This window comes from Erythrolamprus reginae, chromosome 4 (genome assembly GCF_031021105.1).
Source record: "Erythrolamprus reginae isolate rEryReg1 chromosome 4, rEryReg1.hap1, whole genome shotgun sequence".
In the NCBI taxonomy this organism is placed as follows: Eukaryota; Metazoa; Chordata; class Lepidosauria; order Squamata; family Dipsadidae; genus Erythrolamprus; species Erythrolamprus reginae.
This window is the reverse complement of record NC_091953.1, coordinates 138,020,165-138,038,659: the sequence shown is the minus strand read 5'-3', so window position 1 is coordinate 138,038,659 and position 18,495 is coordinate 138,020,165. Positions and strand designations below refer to the sequence as shown.

The following is an 18,495-nucleotide window of genomic DNA, read 5'->3' as shown; positions in this document are numbered from 1 at the left end:
GAGGGCCCCCTTGTGCTAGTATTGTGTGACAGAGAAAAGAAATTTTCTCCATCCCCCTTTTCTATCCTGTGCATGATTTTATCCCCTTCGATCAAGTCCCCCCTTCAATGCCGCCTTTCAAGGCTGAAGAGACCAAGGCCTTAGAAACATGGAAACATAGAAGTCTGATGGCAGAAAAAGACCTCCTGGTCCATCTAGTCTGCCCTTATATTATTTTCTGTATTTTATCTTAGGATGGATCTATCCTTATCCCAGGCTTCAGGATGTTTTTTTAGAGTATTCTGAAGAACACAACGAAAAGCAAATGGAACTAATATTATTAGACGCACAAAAGGTGTTTGATAACGTTAGGTGGAGTTTTTTACATAATCAAATGATATGCATGAACTTCGTTAAAAATGTTTGATGCTATTTACTCATGTCAAAAAACCAAAGTAATGTTTTTATTTATTATATTTGTTGGGTTGGATTTCTATGCCGCCCTTCTCCACAGACCTATTAATGACGAAGTAACAGAGTTTTCATATTCAAAAAAGGAACAAGGCAGGGTTGTTCTCTCTCACCACTATTATTCACACCATCACTGGAAGTATTATTAAGAATAATTAGAGCAGATAAGCAAACCAAAGCTACAGAAATCAAGGGGAAAACTTATAGGATTCGAGCATTTGCAGACAACCTGGTATTTATAACTGAGGAGCCTTTACAATTGGGGTGTAAGCTAGTGGAGGTATTGGTGGACTATGGAAAATTGGCTGGGTTAAAAGTTAATTATGAAAATATCAAAAATGATATTTAAAAATATGACCAAATTGCAGGAATTAGAATTCAGAGAAAAACCGAGAACCCAAAGGGCAAAGAAAATGAAATATTTGGGGACGCTGTTGTTAACATCCAGGTGTGCCACACTTGAAAAAGACAATTAGGAAAAAATTAATGAAACCGAAAGGAGGCTTTCTATCCTTTCAGGATCATCTCCAAAGGATACGGAAGAGAAACCTAAGCACAAGCACACCACGCACAGCTGTAGCTCTCTCCCCGGGAGGAAGTCAGGCCCATTTATACGGGAGGCCCTTAGATGGAGCCTTTTCCTTCTGGGAGGTGGCTGGGATTGTGAGTGTGCTCACTGCCGGTTGTGGAGCAGGGAATGAGAAGGCTGGGTTTATGCCGAGAAGAAGGAATTACCTGAGCCAGGTAGGAGCCACTTGGCTTCCAATGGGTTGGAAGAAAGCATGTAGTAGAGCGATGAAACAAAAACGTAGCCCTTTGTTGTAGAATCCTACAGTTGGAAGGGTCCTTCGAGATCTTCCAATCCATCCCCTTACTATGTCAGTCAAAGGGTTGTCTAGTCTTTTCTTCTTTCTTTGCAAAAAGTTTTAATAATAATAACCAGGTTGGAAGGGACCTTGGAGGTCTTCTAGTCCAACCCCCTGCTTAGGCAGGAAACCCTACACTACTTCAGACAATTCCAACATCTTCTTAAAAACTTCCAGTGTTGGAGCATTCACAACTTCTGGAGGCAAGGGTTTTGGTTTTTTAAAAAAATTCATCAACCCATCCATAAATCTATCTACCTTCAGCTGTTACAGTATCACAATAAATACATAATTGTACGTTTCAATGAATCATTCCTAAATTCCTTAGGTATAGAACAGTTTGTTGCCAGGTATATATATATATTTCAAAAAATATGTTGCTTGTAAAAAAAAGAAAAAAGTATAAATCTAATTTTGTCATCTGGGCTATCTACCAATTTGTTTCTGAAAGTCTCCCACCCCCAGAGTAATTGATGTTAGCTTAATTTTACCAAGATAGTCTTGCCTTTTAATTTTAAGCCATCTCAGAGTACTTTTCTTCTTAAATTCCCTTTTGCTGTGTTTTATGTGAATGTGTAGCAAACTACAACTTTACTTGCACTTAATGGTCCCGCTAGTAATAGTCTCCTGCCTTGAGATGGGGGTTGGACTGGATGACCTCGGAGGTCCCCTCCAGACCTAGGGTTCTGCAGCAAAGTGGAGCATATCTTTGGGTGGGTGGGATTCTATAGTTCTACCAAATCTGGTGATTTTTGTCACTGTTTTTGTGTGGGCTCTGGCAGGATTTGCACTCTTGTTCCAAAGGGGGGACATTTTGGCCTGAGGATTCGCCTCTGAAAGTGAGCAAAAGTAGTGAAATTGGCTCCTGCCTGGGGTTTCACTATTCAGTTCCAACAGCTTTTCAAACAGGTTCAGACAGAAGCTGATCCCCCGCCCATGAATGTGGCCCACAGCAGCAGTGACCAATGGGAAGTTGACCTAAAATTGTTGGTATCATCCCTTGTGTGGGATTAAAATAATCTCCCTATAAACCAGTTTTAGCTCTTATCATTGTTTTAGTACTGCAGTAATTTGGGGGTTTGTGTTTGGCTGATTTCCTTCATTCAAAACTGAAGAGCTGAAGTCAGCATCCTGGCTTAGAGAACTTTTTCTATCCTGCTCCCCCCCAGTTCTCGAGAAGTAATGTTGCAAACAGATAAAAACACAAGGAGGGGTACCTACCAAAAACCTAATTATCAAAAAGATTTTGGATTGCATAGAACTAGATAAATTGACTATTGAACTGAGAAGATTTGGAATACAGTATTCTAAAATGTAGAATTTGTCCTTTGAGTGGCTTCACAGGAGAAAGTAAGATAATACGTTTAACGTTAGCACTAATATCAATACTAGGATTACAAGGACAAAGGAACATAATACGGTATTATATTAATATTTAGAAGTATACACACTGCTCCAAAAAAAATAAGGGGAACACTTAAACAACCCAATATAACTCCAAGTCAATCAAACTTCTGTTAAATCAAACTGTCCACTTAGGAAGCTACACTGATTGACAGTCAATTTCACATGCTGTTGTGCACATTCAACTTCGATCTAGGATGGGGTTATTTGAGGGTTCCCTTTATTTTTTTGAGCAGTATATATATTATTTATAGGTGCTATGATTAAATATATCTCCGAGACCGCCTTCAGCCGCACGAATCCCAGCGACCGATTAGGTCCCACAGAGTGGGCCTTCTCCGGGTCCCGTCAACTAAACAATGTCGGTTGGCAGGCCCCAGGGGAAGAGCCTTCTCTGTGGCGGCCCCGACTCTCTGGAACCAGCTCCCCCCAGAGATTAGGACTGCCCCTAATCTCCTTGCCTTTCGTAAGCTCCTTAAAACCCACCTTTGTCGTCAGGCATGGGGGAACTGAGACATCTCCCCCGGGCATATACAATTTATACATGGTATGTTTGTAGGTATGTTTGTTTAGTAAATGGGTTTTTTAAAATATTTTAAATTATAATTTAGATTTGTCACGAATTGTTTTGTTTTGCTGTGAGCCGCCCCGATTCTGCGGAGAGGGGCGGCATACAAATCTAAATAATAAATAAATAATAAATAAATAAAGTTCCTTAGAGAACCCACATCGCATTTCGGACATAAACACTCTAGAAAACATCCAGAGATACTTTAGGAGAAGAGCCCTCCACTCCTCCACTCGCAACAGAATCCCCTACGCAACTAGACTTACAATCCTGGGCTTGGAAAGCTGAGAACTACGTTGACTTAAACACCACCTAAGCATAGCCCATAAAATCATCTGCTACAATGCCCTTCCTTTCAACAACTATTTCAGCTTCAACCACAACAACACACACACAAGCACACAACAGATACAAACTTAAAGTAAACAGCTCCAAACTTGACTACAGGAAATACGACTTTAGCAACCAAGTAGTTGATGCTCTGGTCAGGAAATCTCTCCTCAGTTCTAGGTTGGTCCACTCTTTAAGGATAACAGAGTTGGCCAAAATGAATCAAATGTATCGGGAACACGCTGGAAATGACTATCGGAATATATTATCACATGTGGTGGGAAGGCCACAAAGCAAGGGATTATTGGGAGAAAATTAAGACAATGGGTGGAAGAGATTTTTACAGATGAAACTCAATCTGTAACCCGGATTATTTTTGTTGGGAATAAACATCGACAAATATGGAAAAAAAAATAGAGTATGTTTAATGTCACATATTTCATCTGCGGCAAGAATAGCATATGCCCAGGAATGGAAAAAATAAAGACACTCCTACAGAAAGAAAAAAATTATTTAAAATTTTAACACACCCAGAGATGGACAGACTGACATTAAAGGGCAAATTAGATAGAGATTACTTTGAAACCTGGAATAAATTATATAATTGGATAGAGAGGAGAACCAAGGTTAAAGGCTAGAAAGGAGAAAGGAGAAGTTCTAAATCAATTGAAACTTAAACAGATATTGCAAAATTAATAGAGGGGGCAGAAAAGGGGAATAACCAATGAATATACTGAATAGACCAGTGTTTCCCAACCTTGGCAACTTTAAGATATTTGGACTTCAACTCCCAGAATTCCCCAGCCAGCATTTGCTGGCTGGGGAATTCTGGGAGTTGAAGTCCAAATGTCTTTAAGTTGCCAAGGTTGGGAAACACTGGAATAGACTATCATGTACCTTTTCTTTTTTTTATCCTCCTGTATTGTGTTACATTGTTATGTATATGTTTCTTTAAATGTTTTATAAATGTTTCAATTTAAAAAAAGAAGACCAGAGTTGGAAGGGGCCCCAATTGTTATGTATATGTTGCTTTTTAAAATGTTTTATAAATTAAAAACAACTTTTTAATTTAAAAAAAGAACAGAATTGGAAGGGGGCTGATTGTTATGTAATGTATATGTTATGTTTTTTTAAAATGTTTTATAAATTAAAAAAAAACCTTTTTAATAATAAAATAATAATAATAAGAGTTGGAAGGGCCCCTCTGAGGTCATGCAGTCTGCTCAAGATGGAGAACCCTGGTTGGCTCTGCCTACAGAGAAGGGAATAAGATAAACTGAGTTTAAGATAGCCTCGGTTCCCTTGAGAAGCTAGCTTTTTCAGAGAAGGCAAGGCTATTGGCACCTATTATCACACGTGGTGGGAATGCCACAAAGCAAGGGATTATTGGGAGAAAATTAAGACAACGGCTGGAAGACATTTTAGAGCCAAAACTCAACCTGAAACCAAATTATTTTTGTTGTGAATGAGAGAAAACTTTGGAGCAGACCCCCTTGTAAGCCTTTGGGTGGGGGGGTTGCTTTTCGTGGGGCCGAATGGAGGCCATCCCTCTCCAAAGTCCACCTGAGGTCATTCAGGACTGCTCAACTTGGACTTGACATGGTGGCCTTCTTCTTTGCAAAGCCCTCCACCCAAATTAACCCATTCCAAGGCAGCTTCCTGAAAGGGCTCCGAATGGCATTTTGATTTTATTTCTTTAAAGGCGGGGCTCTAAACTGACCCCTAGGGAGGATAACCAGGTAGGATTGGAGGCCGTCTCCTTAACCTCCAGCCAGCAGCCACTGGGCAGGGGGGAGGGGAGGAATCAGTGAATCCTGGGTTGGTCGGTGGGCTTGGCTACTACTATGCTGGTTTGTTCATTTGTTTGGGGGAATTTGTGTGTTTGTGGAGGCAAACAACCTGATTTGAGTGGCAAGGATGGAGGGGGGAGGGGAAGGGTCAGCTTTATGAGCTGCAAATAGTGATGATCTTCCTCTTCCTCCTTTTCCTCCCTTCATCTTCCTTCCATTCTTTCCCTTCCTCCTCCTCTTCCCCTTTTATTTCCTCTTCTTCTCCTTTCTCTTCCCCTTCTTTCCTTTCCTTCTTCCTCCTCCCTTTCTTCCCCTTTCCCCTTCTCTCTTTTCCTACTTCCCTTTCCTTCTTCCCCCTTCCCCTTCTTCCTCTCCCTTCCTCCTTCCCTCCTCTTCCTCCTTCTTCTTCCCCTCTTCCCCTTCCTCTTCTTTCCTTTCCTTCCTCCTCTTCCCTTTCCCCTTCCTCTCTTTCTTCTTTCCTTTACTCTTCCCCCTTCCCCCTCTTCTTTCCCTTTCCCTTCCTTCCCCTTCTCCTTCCTCTTCTCCTCCTTCCCCCGTGCAGTTGCCAACCGCTGGAGAGGAAGCGTGGCGAGTGCAGGCAGAGGCGTCCGGGGAAGGAGCCGCCCCGCTGGGCTCATGTCTCGCCTGCGCAGCTTACTGGAGGCAGGTGAGGAGGAGGAGGAGGCGGCCGCCCGACGAAGCGCAGGGCCATGACGTCACGCCGGGGCCTCCTCTCCCCCCCGCCCCCTTCCCCACGTACGCCCGCCTCCCTCTGCCCGTGTGTGTGTGTGTGTGTGTGTGTGTGTGCGCGCTGCATCCTGCGTGTCAGCTGACCCGGGCGGGCAGAAATACTTGGGTTCGCGTCTCCCGCCGGAGCCTTCCTCCCGCATCCAAGTCCCAGGGGGGGAGGGGGAGTTTGGAGGAGTTTTAAAGAAAGGGGGGAGGGGGCCGCCTCTTGGCAGCTGTGGAAATAGAATAGAAGAGAATAGTAGGATAGTAGAATGGAATATAGAATGGAATGGAATAGAATAGAAATAGGAGTAGAGTAGAATAGAATTAGAATAAAATGGAACAGAACAGACTTAGAATAGAACAGAATAGAAGAATAGAATATGGAATAGAATAGAATAAGAGGAATGAAGAATAGAATAGAATAGAAACCTAGAAGATTGAGGGCAGAAAAAGCCCCCCTGGTCCATCTCGTCTGCCGTTATACTGTTTCCTGCGTTTTATCTTAGGATGGATCTATCTTTATATATAATGTTGGAATGAAGAATAGAATAGAATAAGGAACAGAATGGAAGGGAATGGGGTGATTTCAAAGCCACTTGGCTCTGGCAATTAAGGCCCCAGGCTAGAAACTCGGGGACTGTGAGTCTAGTTCTGTCCCAGTCATAAAACCCAGCTGGGTGACTTTATTTATTAACTTATTATTTATTCTTTCCATTTCCCGTCCACCCTCCCCTTGGAGACTCAGGCCGGCTTACAACATAAAAGAGACCCAGACATATAAAACAGTAGAAATCGAAAATTAAAACTAAAAGTTTAAAAACCAAGTCCCCAAAACATGCTAAACCTAAAAAAATATATCCCCATATCATATGAAACCATTCACTCACTTTCATCCTTGACGATTCTATCACAAAATGGGCTGCAACATAGACGCCAGACTGGACCAGCCGCCTTGTCCTCCCCGTAAGAGGATTCTGGCAAATAGCAAAAATTTGTGCGTATGTTTCATAAAGTGAATTACAGCAAGGAAAAATGCTGCCCTTTAAGCCTCACTTTTCTCAACTTTAGCAGCGTTATGATGCGTGGACTCCAACTCCCAGAATTCTCCAGCCATCCTAGCTCAAAGCGAGGGGCCCAAAGTCGCCCAGCTGGGAACTCAGGGCTAAGGCGGAACTAGAAGTCACCGTCTCCTAGTGATTGGGCCAAAGTCACCCGGTTGACTGTCATGGCTAAGGCTGAATTAGAATTCGCTGAATCCTGGGGTTTGAGCCAGGGTCACCCAGCCAGATTTCATGGTTATGGTAGGACTAGAACTCCCAGTCCCCTGGTGATTGGCCCAAACTCACCCAGATGGCTTTGGTAGCAAAAGCAAGACTAGAACTTCCAGTCTCCTGGGGAACTGGCCCAAGGTCACACAGCCAGCTTTTATAGTTATGGTAGGACTAGAACTTCCAGTCTCCTGGTCATTGGCCCAAAGTCACCCAAATGGCTTGCATAGCTACAATGGGACTAGAACTCCCAGTCTCCTGGTGATTGGCCCAAAGTCACCCAGCCGGCTTTCATGGTTATGGTAGGACTAGAACTCCAGGTCTCCTGGTGATTGTCTCAAAGTCACCCAGCCGGCTTTCATGGTTATGGTAGGACTAGAACTCCCAGTCTCCTGGTGATTGGCCCAAAGTCACCCAGTTGGCTTTCATGGTTATGGTAGGACTAGAACTCCCAGTCTCCTGGTGATTGGCCCAAAGTCACCCAGTTGGCTTTCGTGGCTAACACTGAACTAGAACTTTCAGTCTCCCAGTGATTGGCCCAAAGTCACCAGTGTTCATGGCTAAAGCAAGAACTAGGACTCTCCATCACCTGGGGACTAGCCCAAGGTCACCCAGTTGGCTTTCACGACTAAGACAGGACTAGAACTCCCAGTCTCCCGGTGATTGTCCCAAAATCATCAGTAAGTGTTCATGGCTAAAGCAAGTCCTGGGGACTGGCCCAAGGTCACCCAGATAGCTTTCATGGCTAAGACAGAAGTAGAATTCCCAGTCTCCTGGTGATTCATCCAAACTCACCCAGATGGATTTGATAGTTAAATCAAGACTAGAACTCCCAGTCTCCTGGGGAACTGGCCCAAGGTCACCCAGCCAGCTTTCATGGCTAAGGTGGGACTAGAACTCCCCATCTCCTATTTTGGGCCCGGGTCACCCAGCTGGCGTTCATGGCTAAGGTGGATCTAGTACTCACTTTCTTCTGGCTGTTTTGCCAAATATACCCAAGCGCCTTTCAGATCTAATTCTAGCAGCACTAGAATTCCCAGGCTCCCGGGGACTGGCTCAAGGTCAGGTCTAAAGTGGAAACTAGAACTTCCCATCTCCAGTTGACAGGTCCCAAGGCTTCAAGTCTCCATCCCACTTTGGTTTCTTAACTTAGCCCGGAGCCCGGCTGCCTCTGACAGCCCCCTCTCCCCTCTGTCTTTGCAGACTTCCCCCAGGAACCCTCCAGCGCCGGGAAGATCTACCCAGGCTGGCCGACCCGAGTGGCCCCCACCTCCCGCTCGGCCACCTCTGGCCCCTTGCGGTCGGCCAGCGGAGGATGGAAGGGGCGGCCGAGCTTGAGCAGCAGCAGCAGCAGCAGTGCCGCGGTGGAGGAAGAGGAGAAGCCGAAGGCACAGCAGCAAGCGGGGATCAGCCCCCTGGCCAGGCTGGCGACTTTCGTCCGTAAGAGCTGCGGCTGCCTCTTTGCCCTCCCTCCCTTCCTCTCTGTCTCTCTCTCTTTCTCCTTCCTTCCTTCCTTCTTTCTGTCTCCTTCTGTCTCTCTTTCCCCTTCCTTCCTTCCATCCCTCCCTCCTGGTCTATTTCTTCTTCCTTCTTTTTCTCTCTGTCTCTGTTTCCCCTCCCTCCCTCCCTTCCCTCTGTCTCTGTTTCTCCTTCCTTCCTTCCTTCCTTCTTTCCTCTCCCTCTCTTCTGTCTTCCTTTTTTGCTCTCTCTCTCTTTCTCCTTCCTCCCTACCTCCCACCCTTTCCCCTCTGTCTCTCTCTTTTTCCTTCCTTCCTTCCCCCTCTCTCTCCTTCCTTCTTTCTCTCTCTGTTTCTCCTTCCTTCCCTCTTTTTTTCTCCTTCCTTCCTTCTTACTCTCTCTGTCTGTTTCTACTTGCTTGCTTCCTTCTTTCCCCCTCCCTCTCTCCTTCCTTCCCTTTTCACTCTGTCTGTTTCTCCTTCCTTCCTTCTTACTCTCTCTCTCTTCCTCCTTCCTTCCTTCCTTCCTCGCCCGCCCGCTCTCCTTTCCGGGCCCGCGCTTGGCAGCAACCGGGAGACTGAGGCCGGAGGGTGGGGGTAGCGGGGGGGGAGTGGGGTTGGGCCGCCCCTCCCTCCCTCCCTCCCTCCCTCCTCCCCCCTCCCTGCTGCCTGGCTGGGCGCAGCGTCGGGGCGGGCGTCGGGGCGAGCGAGCGCGCGAGGGAGCGGGCGGCGGGGCGGGGCGGGGGGGGCGTGGGTCGGGCCCGCCATCTGCCTTCGCCTCCTCGGAGCAGCCCGCCGGGAGCCCCTCTGCCCGCCCTGCTCGGCCCCGGCGCTTCAATGGGCAGCTCCCACTTGCTCAACAAGGCCTTGCCGCTCGGTAAGATCCAACCCCCCCCCCCCGCGTGTCGTCCGCCAGAGCCACATTGTTGCCGCCGCTCGCGAGTGTTGCAAGCGCCGCCGCCGCCGGAGGAGACAATGTTGCAAGGCGCCGCCTGGGCTCCGTGGTTGCAGGGTCTTTGTGGCGGCCCCGGAGCTGGGACAGGCGGGCGGCTCCTCTCCTCCTCTTGCCCGAGCGGGCAGGCGCTCTCTCCGGCCGTCCTTGGCGCCGAGGCCGCGGGGCCTCTTCTCTTCTCCCCGGGGAAGGGCAGGGCCTCCGCCGCCTCCTGGGCTGCCCGCCAGAGACGCCCGGCCTCGCCCGCCAGCGGAGGCCCAGGAGGGGTGGGTGGGTGGGGGCTGTCTTTCCGCCTTGTAGGCCTCCCTGCCCTTCCCTCGCTTCTCCCTCTCCCCCATCAGCCGTGCTTTGCCCCCCTTCCTGTCCCCGAGATGGTGGGGCTTTGGGCTGTGGATGATGGGACTTGGGAGATGAGAAACCCCCCCGCCGCAATCTGGGAGTGATCTTCCAGGGGAGGGGGATAGGAGACACCCCCCACCTTTGGAAGGATCCGGGCTGTGGTGGGGCATTGGGCTGTGGATGATGGGACTTGGGAGTCAGGGGGGTAGGGGCCTGGGGCGGTGGAAATGGCAGAAAGTGGCCGTGGAGGGGGTGGGAAAGTGGTCCTCCCCCATCACCCTAGTTTTGTGGGGATCCCCCCCAGATGAGAGACCCCTGCCCCAATCTGAGAAGGATTTCTTGTGGGAGGGGGATCTGAGACTCTGGGGCCCCTTTGGGGGTGAAGTGGGGCTGTGAATGATGGGAGTTGAGGGAAGGGGGCTGGGGGTGGGTGGGAATGGCAGATCAAAGAGGGGGGAAGCATCCTCCTTCATCAGCCAAGCTTTGGGGGGGGATCCCCCTGAGATGAGAGACACCTGCCTCCACCCGCCTCCATCTGGGAGGGATTTCCTAGGGGAGGGGGCTCTGAAACTCCCCCCACCCCCTTTGGAAGGATCTGAGCTCTGGAGGGGTTCAAGTCAAGCTGGCTTGGGTCTTTGGGCTGTGGATGATGGGACATGGCAGAAAGGGGATAGGGGGGATATTGGGGGGGGAAGCCAAGGAGGGGTTGCGTTGATGGGTCCTCTGGGGGAGTTGACCCATTTAATGACAGCCGGACGTTGTTCTGAAGGTCCAGCCCCAAGTCTCATTCCTGAGGTTAGCAAAGAAGTTTCCTTTAAAAAAAAAAGACTTTTTTGGGGGGGTCTGGGGGCTCCCAGGATGGGAACGATGATGCCCGGTGGGATCTGATGGGGTTGAATTCAGAACTCGGCCCAGCGGTGAAAAATCTTCTGAGCCAGAAGCCTTTGCTGGGTTTTCCTACGCAAGAGGCCTCGGCTGCGTTTCGCTCTGATCGCGCATCGTTTTTATTTTTATTCATTTGGTTTCTTCCATTTTTGCTTTGTGGAAAGGCAGGACGTTCTTTGCCGGCCCTTTTCTGAGGCCTTTATTCTTGGAAATGCAGATGATGGCAGCCTTTCCCAGCATTTGGCCCACTTCCTGCTTGGAGGGGAGTTAGTAGAATTTTGGTGGGGTTTTTTGAGTAAGAATCGCCATTGGGTGAATTGCAAGACATCAATATCTCATGCAAAATAGACATCCGGTTGTTAGGACTTTGGGTTCCTGAAGTTTTATGATTGTTTGGAAGATGGTTATTCGATCAATTTCTGCAATTATTATTATTATTATTATTATTATTATTATTATTATTATTATTATTTTATTAGATTTGTATGCCGCCCCTCACCGTTGCCTGTTTCAACAAGGATTCTACCTTTCTTAACACATAACCTAATCTCTCCTTCCCTCCCTCCTCTCCTATGTATGTCTCTCTCTCTCTGTATGTACATATGTATATGTGTGTGTATATATATGTGCATGTGTAGGTAGATGGATGGATGACAGATAGATGGATGGATAGATAGATAGATAGATAGATAGATAGATAGATAGATAGATAGAAAGATCTAGATGATTGATAGACAGACAGACAGATAGATGAGAAGATATAGATGATGGATGGATGGATGGATGACAGATAGGTGGATAGATAGATAGATAGATAGATAGATAGATAGATAGATAGATAGATAGATAAATAGAGATAGAGATAGATGAGAAGATATAGATGATTGATAGACAGACAGACAGACAGATAGATTTTAATACTCTGACGAAGTTAGTACAGGACTAACGGAAGCTAAGCAATTTTACTAGTTTTAAATAAATTTTAAACATTCCGGAGATTGCAATGGCTATTCCCTCTCCATAAATATACCTGGAATTCACATTTTTAGGCAGAAATTGTGCAATCTGGTGGCCGCTACTGGTGTACAGTTGCCTACCGCACCAGTAGCAACCCATATACTGTACCGTGTCTTCCCAAAAACAAGACCCTGTCTTATATTTTTTTTGGACCCTGAAATAAGTGCTTGGCCTTATTGCTATGCACTCAAAAGCCCGATTAGGGGAGGTCTTATTTGGGGGGAAACGATGTGTGTGTGTGTATAACCTGAATTATACATATATATAGGTCGAAATGGTGCCATCCGAGTCTCCCTTAATTTTAATTTTAAAATTTCAGCAAAAAACATGTGATATACTGTATATACAAACACACACACACACACACACACACACACACACACACTGTATATATACACTGCTCAAAAATAAAAAAAATAAAGGAAACCCTCAAATGACCCATCCTAGATCTGAATGAATGAAATATTCTCATTGAATATTTCATTTGCACAACAGCAGGTGAAATTGACTGTCAATCAGTGTTGCTTCCTAAGTGGACAGTTTGATTTCACAGAAGTTGGATTGACTTGACAATCCATTTCAGATGCTGTTGTGCACATTCAACTTTGTACAGGATTAAATGAGAATCTTTCATCCATCCATTCAGATCTAGGATGTGTTATTTGAGTGCTCCCTTCATTCTTTTTGAGCAGTGTTGATATCTGACCTTGGAGAACTTTTTTTTAAATTAAATATCATTGCATGGGTGTTTTTACATGTGATTTGGCTCCCGAACCTAAAATTACTGGATAGACACCGTTAAAACATTGCAAAGGTTATTCAGTTCCAATTGTTAATATATTCAGATTACTAAAAATTGACACTGAGGTGCCTCAAGGATTTCTGAAATTATTAGCAAAGAATTCCATAGATATCTCTGTTTATTACAACAGGCTAAACAAATAAAGAAAGAAAACAGCCCTGGTTAGCCTGGTTTTAAATAACAGTTGTGGTTTGTTGGTATTTTAAACCCTACAAGTTCATTATCGCTGTGAGAAGGGCAGAAGAGAAAATCTACTGAATAAATAAAAAAATAATAAATAAGTTCCCCACCCACCCAATTTTTTAAAAAAATGTTTACTTTAGATTATTGGTATACAAAAACTCAAATCCCTTTGCAGTGTCTAGAGAGCTGTAGGGATTCTGGGAGTTGTAGTCCATGCCTCTTAATTCTGGGAGTTGTAGTCCATGCCTCTTAATTCTGGGAGTTGTAGTCCATGCATCTTAATTCTGGGAGTTGTAGTCCATGTATCATAATTCTGGGGGTTGTAGTCCATGCATCTTAATTCAGGGAGTTGTAGTCCATGCATCATAATTCTGGGAGTTGTAGTTCATGCCTCTTAATTCTGGGAGTTGTAGTTCATGCCTCTTAATTCTGGGAGTTGTAGTCCATGCATCATAATTCTGGGGATTGTAGTCCATGCATCTTAATTCTGGGAGTTGTAGTCCATGCATCTTAATTCTGGGAGTTGTAGTCCATGCATCATAATTCTGGGGGTTGTAGTCCATGCATCATAATTCTGGGGGTTGTAGTCCATGCATCTTAATTCAGGGAGTTGTAGTCCATGCATCATAATTCTGGGGGTTGTAGTCCATGCATCTTAATTCAGGGAGTTGTAGTCCATGCATCATAATTCTGGGAGTTGTAGTTCATGCCTCTTAATTCTGGGAGTTGTAGTTCATGCCTCTTAATTCTGGGAGTTGTAGTCCATGCATCATAATTCTGGGGGTTGTAGTCCATGCATCTTAATTCAGGGAGTTGTAGTCCATGCATCTTAATTCTGGGAGTTATAGTCCATGCCTCTTAATTCAGGGAGTTGTAGTCCATGCATCATAATTCTGGGAGTTATAGTCCATGCATCATAATTCTGGGAGTTGTAGTCCATGCATCATAATTCTGGGAGTTGTAGTCCATGCCTCTTAATTCTGGGAGTTGTAGTCCATGCATAATAATTCTGGGAGTTGTAGTCCATGCCTCTTAATTCTGGGAGTTATAGTCCATGCCTCTTAATTCTGGGAGTTGTAGTCCATGCATCATAATTCTGGGAGTTATAGTCCATGCCTCTTAATTCTGGGAGTTGTAGTCCATGCATCATAATTCTGGGGGTTGTAGTCCATGCATCTTAATTCTGGGAGATAGTCCATGCCTCTTAATTCAGGGAGTTGTAGTCCATGCATCATAATTCTGGGAGTTGTAGTTCATGCCTCTTAATTCTGGGAGTTGTAGTCCATGCATCATAATTCTGGGGGTTGTAGTCCATGCATCTTAGTTCAGGCAGTTGTAGTCCATGCATCATAATTCTGGGAGTTATAGTCCATGTCTCTTAATTCTGGGAGTTGTAGTCCATGCATTTTGAAGTTGAAAGATACTGATTTATACAGGACCAGAAAAAAGAAAATTGCAATGGGAAACCAGGTTTCATTTTGGCTTCTTGTTTTAATGAAGCGAACCGTGTATAATGTCTTTTATCTTTGTGATTAAGGTCTTTGCTCTCCACCTGCTTCAACCACCATTGTGTAAACATCTCCAGCCTTGCAAAGTGATATTTTTCGATGACAGTGGGGGGATTTTTTGTGGTGTGTGTTGTGTATCTTTCAGGAAATCCCCAGATGACGTGAATGAAAGAGAGAGGAGAGAATATTTGAATAATGAAAATAGAAACATAGAAGATTGATGGCAGAAAAAGACCTCAAGGTCCATCTAGTCTGCCCTTATGCTATTTCCTGTATTTTATCGTAGGATGGATCTATGTTTATCCCAGGCAGGTTTCAATTTCAGCTACTGTGGATTTACCCACCACGTCTGCTGGAAGTTTGTTCCAAGCGTCTACTCCTCAAATAATATTTTCTCATGGACTTAAAGGAGCTTCTTTGTTTCCTGTTTTCATTTCAACTCCTATAACTTCATCCCTCCAATGTTTAAACTAATTAACAAATAAAAACATTTAAACAACTGAAAAAAAGAAGTAAATGTTGTTGTTGTTATATTATTATTATTATTACGGTATTATTATTATTATTATTATTACTATTATTATTATTATTATTATTATTATTATTATTATTATTATTATTATAACAACAACAACAACAATGATAATAGATGAGTCATGCCGGCTTTCTTTTGTCCTCTTGCAAAAGATTTTTTTCCCCCAGAGATTGGCGTGGCATTATGGAGGCCTCTTTCTGTGAATTGCTGGGATTAATTTCAGGATAAGTTTGATTCTTTAAGCCAGGAGCCTCGAGCGAGTTTGGACTTTTTATAGCAGCGGAAATAATGTCCTGGAGTGAATAGAAAACAGGACCCTACATTTGCCTTATGTGTAAATTAAGCTTTAGTGAACTTTTTGTTCCAGCATATTAAATGAACCTAGTTTTTGTGATTTATAAATCAGAGTTTATGGCTCTGCGTATTGACCCTGTTTATGTAATAAACCATAGCTTAGGCAATTGTATGAACCCTGCAGAGATTATTTCAGTTTTAAGGAGTGCAATTGTTTCGTTAAGCCCAGTTACTTCTTGGATAAAAGCAATTTGGATGTTGGCTATTACTATGTACAAGCTATTAAAATCTAGAGCATCAGTAGAGGACAGAAAAAGCCGCCATTCTACTGGATCTTTGTATCCTCCATGCAGTAGCCCTAACCCTGATTGTCTGTCTGTCTGTCTGTCTGTCTGTCTGTCTGTCTGTCTATCAATCTAATCTAATCTAATCTAATCTAATCTAATCTAATCTACCCTAACCTACTTACCTACCTACCTACCTATCTAATCTATCTATACCTACCTGCCTGCGTGCCTACCTGCCTGCCTGCCTACCTACTTACCTACCTACCTACCTACCTACCTACCTATCTATCTATCTATCTGGATTTATATGCCACCCCTCTCCGAGGACTCGTAGGGGTTGGAAGGAAGGAAGGCAGGATGGATGGATGGAAGGAAACATATACTGTATTTTTTGGAGTTCTGCCTCGTTTTACGACCTTCCTTGCCACAATCCATATAAATAAAAATGTAAATGTCAATTTGTTCAAAATCTTAAATCTCCAAAAGGTCTTCACCGATTGCTTCGAAATGTTGACACAACATTGCATTCAAATATGCACGTGATTATATATACCTACTATTATATTATTGTATTTTTCGGAGTATAACACACACCTTTTTCCTCCCTAAAAGAGACCAATAATTTAGGTGCATCTTATATTCTGATTGGTTTTTTTTTTAGTCCTAACTAGCTGCTAACAATGTTCCCAGCTCTTACTTTGCAGGCTCTTTCATTGTTTCTCTCTGCAAAGAATGTTTTACAAGCCCTGAGTCTTTGCAGGCTTTTTTTCATTGCTCTAACTTGCTCCGAGTAAGTTTCTTTCCAGCCCTAACCAGTTGCTAACAATGTTCCCAGCTCTTACAGCTTGCAAGGTGTTTCATTGTCACTCTCTGCAAAGAATGTTTTACAAGCCCTGAGTCTTTGCAGGGTTTTTTCCATTGCTCTACTTGCTCCGACTGTTTCTTTCCAGGTGCTAATGATGTTCCCGGCTCTTCCTGCCTTGCAAGCTCCTTTATTGTTACTCTCTCCGAATAACGTTTTTTTTAAAGCCTGAACTAGGGGATAAAATAATGTGCTGAAACTGACCAGACCAAGGACACTAGCCAGATGAATACCTGGTGAGCAGATTCTTTTTCGTATTTTCCTCCCAAAAGACTAAGGTGCGTCTTATACTCTGAAAAATATGATATCTACATATTGTACATCGGACATGATTTATACATGACTCAAATACCTTGACTTCAATCCACTTTTTTGGTCTTCCTTTAAAGCATTATTATTCCTTCCAGTGTTCACTTTACAAAACACGTTTATTATTATTATTTTCAGCAAGAGGACTTCCACAAAACGATTTTTGTAGATTGCAATGGTTCATTTCACTTTTCAGGATCCAATACATTCGCCTCTGCGGTATATTTTCATTCTCTACTTCTTTTAGTGAAGTCGTACAATTTCCACTTCAGAGCAAAATGCGAAACCCTTTTTCTTTCTCTGGTCTTCAAAATGTTCTCCCTCCAAAGTCCGTGGTTCCAAACAGTGTTCCCTCTAATTTTTTTTTGGGGGGGGGGGAAAGTATAGTTTCTGAGCTGCAGCCCCTTTGGGACTGGGTGGCACAGAAATAATAAATAAATAAATAAATAAATAAATAAATAAATAAATAAACAAACAAACAAACAAACAAACAAACAAACAAACAAACAAACAAACAAACAAACAAACAAAAAACCCACCCTGTTTTGCCTCAGAGAATTTCAAAATAAAACACTGTACTGTGTGTCTATAAGAGTGAGCTCATAATAGGGCAACTCTATCAATATCAAAATGCCACTTAAATAGTTGAGCTAGTTTCAAACTAGATTTTGATTTTCTTTCTCTCTTCCTTACTCCCATTCTTTTTCTTTCTCTTTTCCTTCCTCTCTTTTTTCTATCTGTTTCTCTCTCTTCCTCTCTTCCTCTCTCTCTCCTTCCCTCTCACTCTTTCCCTCTCGGCTTCTGGGCAGGTTTGGAAAACTCTGAGTTGATGATGATTTTTAAGTGAGCGATTGCTCACTGCTCAGCTTAGAGGGAACTATGGTTTCAAATCTAGCGTGCCACCAGATTAACAGACAGATGTTTTTGTACTTGCTTGAGAGTGTCATCTTTATGAGCAGATAAATGTTTTCTGTACTTGGTTTGACAGTCGGGACTTAGCCTTGAACCCGTCTCTGGAATTTTAGGAATGGAGTCTAGGCGAGTAGAATGCTTGGCTGCATAGCTGGAGGGATCACAAGCAGGAAGAGGGAGATGGTGATCCCGCTGTATAGAGCGCTGCTGAGACCCCATTTGGAATAATACTGTGTCCAGTTCTGGAGACCTCACCTACAAAAAGAGATGGATAAAATTGAAGGGGTCCAAAGACGGGCTACAAGAATGGTGGAAGGTCTTAAGCATAAAACATATCAGGAAAGACTTCATGAACTCAATCTGTCTAGTCTGGAGGACAGAAGGAAAAGTGGGGACAGGATCAAAACATTTAAATATGTGAAAGGGTTAAATAAGGTTCAGGAGAGAAGTGTTTTTAATAGAGAAGAGAAGAACAAGGGGGCACAATCGGAGGTTAGTTGGGAGAAAGATCAGAAGCAACGTGAGAAAATATTATTTGACTGAAAGAGTAGTAGATGCTTGGAACAAACCTCCAGCAGACGTGGCTGGTAAATCCAAGGAACTGAATTGAAACATGCCTGGGATAAACATAGATCCATCCTAAGATAAAATACAGGAAATAGTATAAGGGCAGACAAGATGGACCAGGAGGTCTTTTTCTGTCGTCAGTCTTCTATGTTTCTAAGGTGGGTAAAATGAGTTTGTT

At 44.1% G+C, this 18,495-nt stretch overlaps 1 protein-coding gene across 5 annotated transcripts in view; it reads left to right on the top strand.

Moving 5' to 3' along the window:
* Positions 1-1,015: 1,015 nt before the first annotated feature.
* The window catches only part of CTBP1 (C-terminal binding protein 1), a 66,378-nt gene continuing 48,898 nt past the window's right edge, over positions 1,016-18,495 (top strand). For 2 of the 5 annotated variants that reach the window (XM_070751433.1, XM_070751432.1), the window contains exon 1: positions 9,564-9,742. In XM_070751433.1, the coding sequence (XP_070607534.1) occupies positions 9,703-9,742 (40 nt within the window). In that variant the 5' untranslated portion in view covers positions 9,564-9,702. Of the gene's footprint in view, positions 1,195-5,970; positions 6,076-8,611; positions 8,849-9,563; positions 9,743-18,495 lie in introns of those variants that run through there. The other 3 variants (XM_070751430.1, XM_070751431.1, XM_070751434.1) reach the window with 3 other exon arrangements.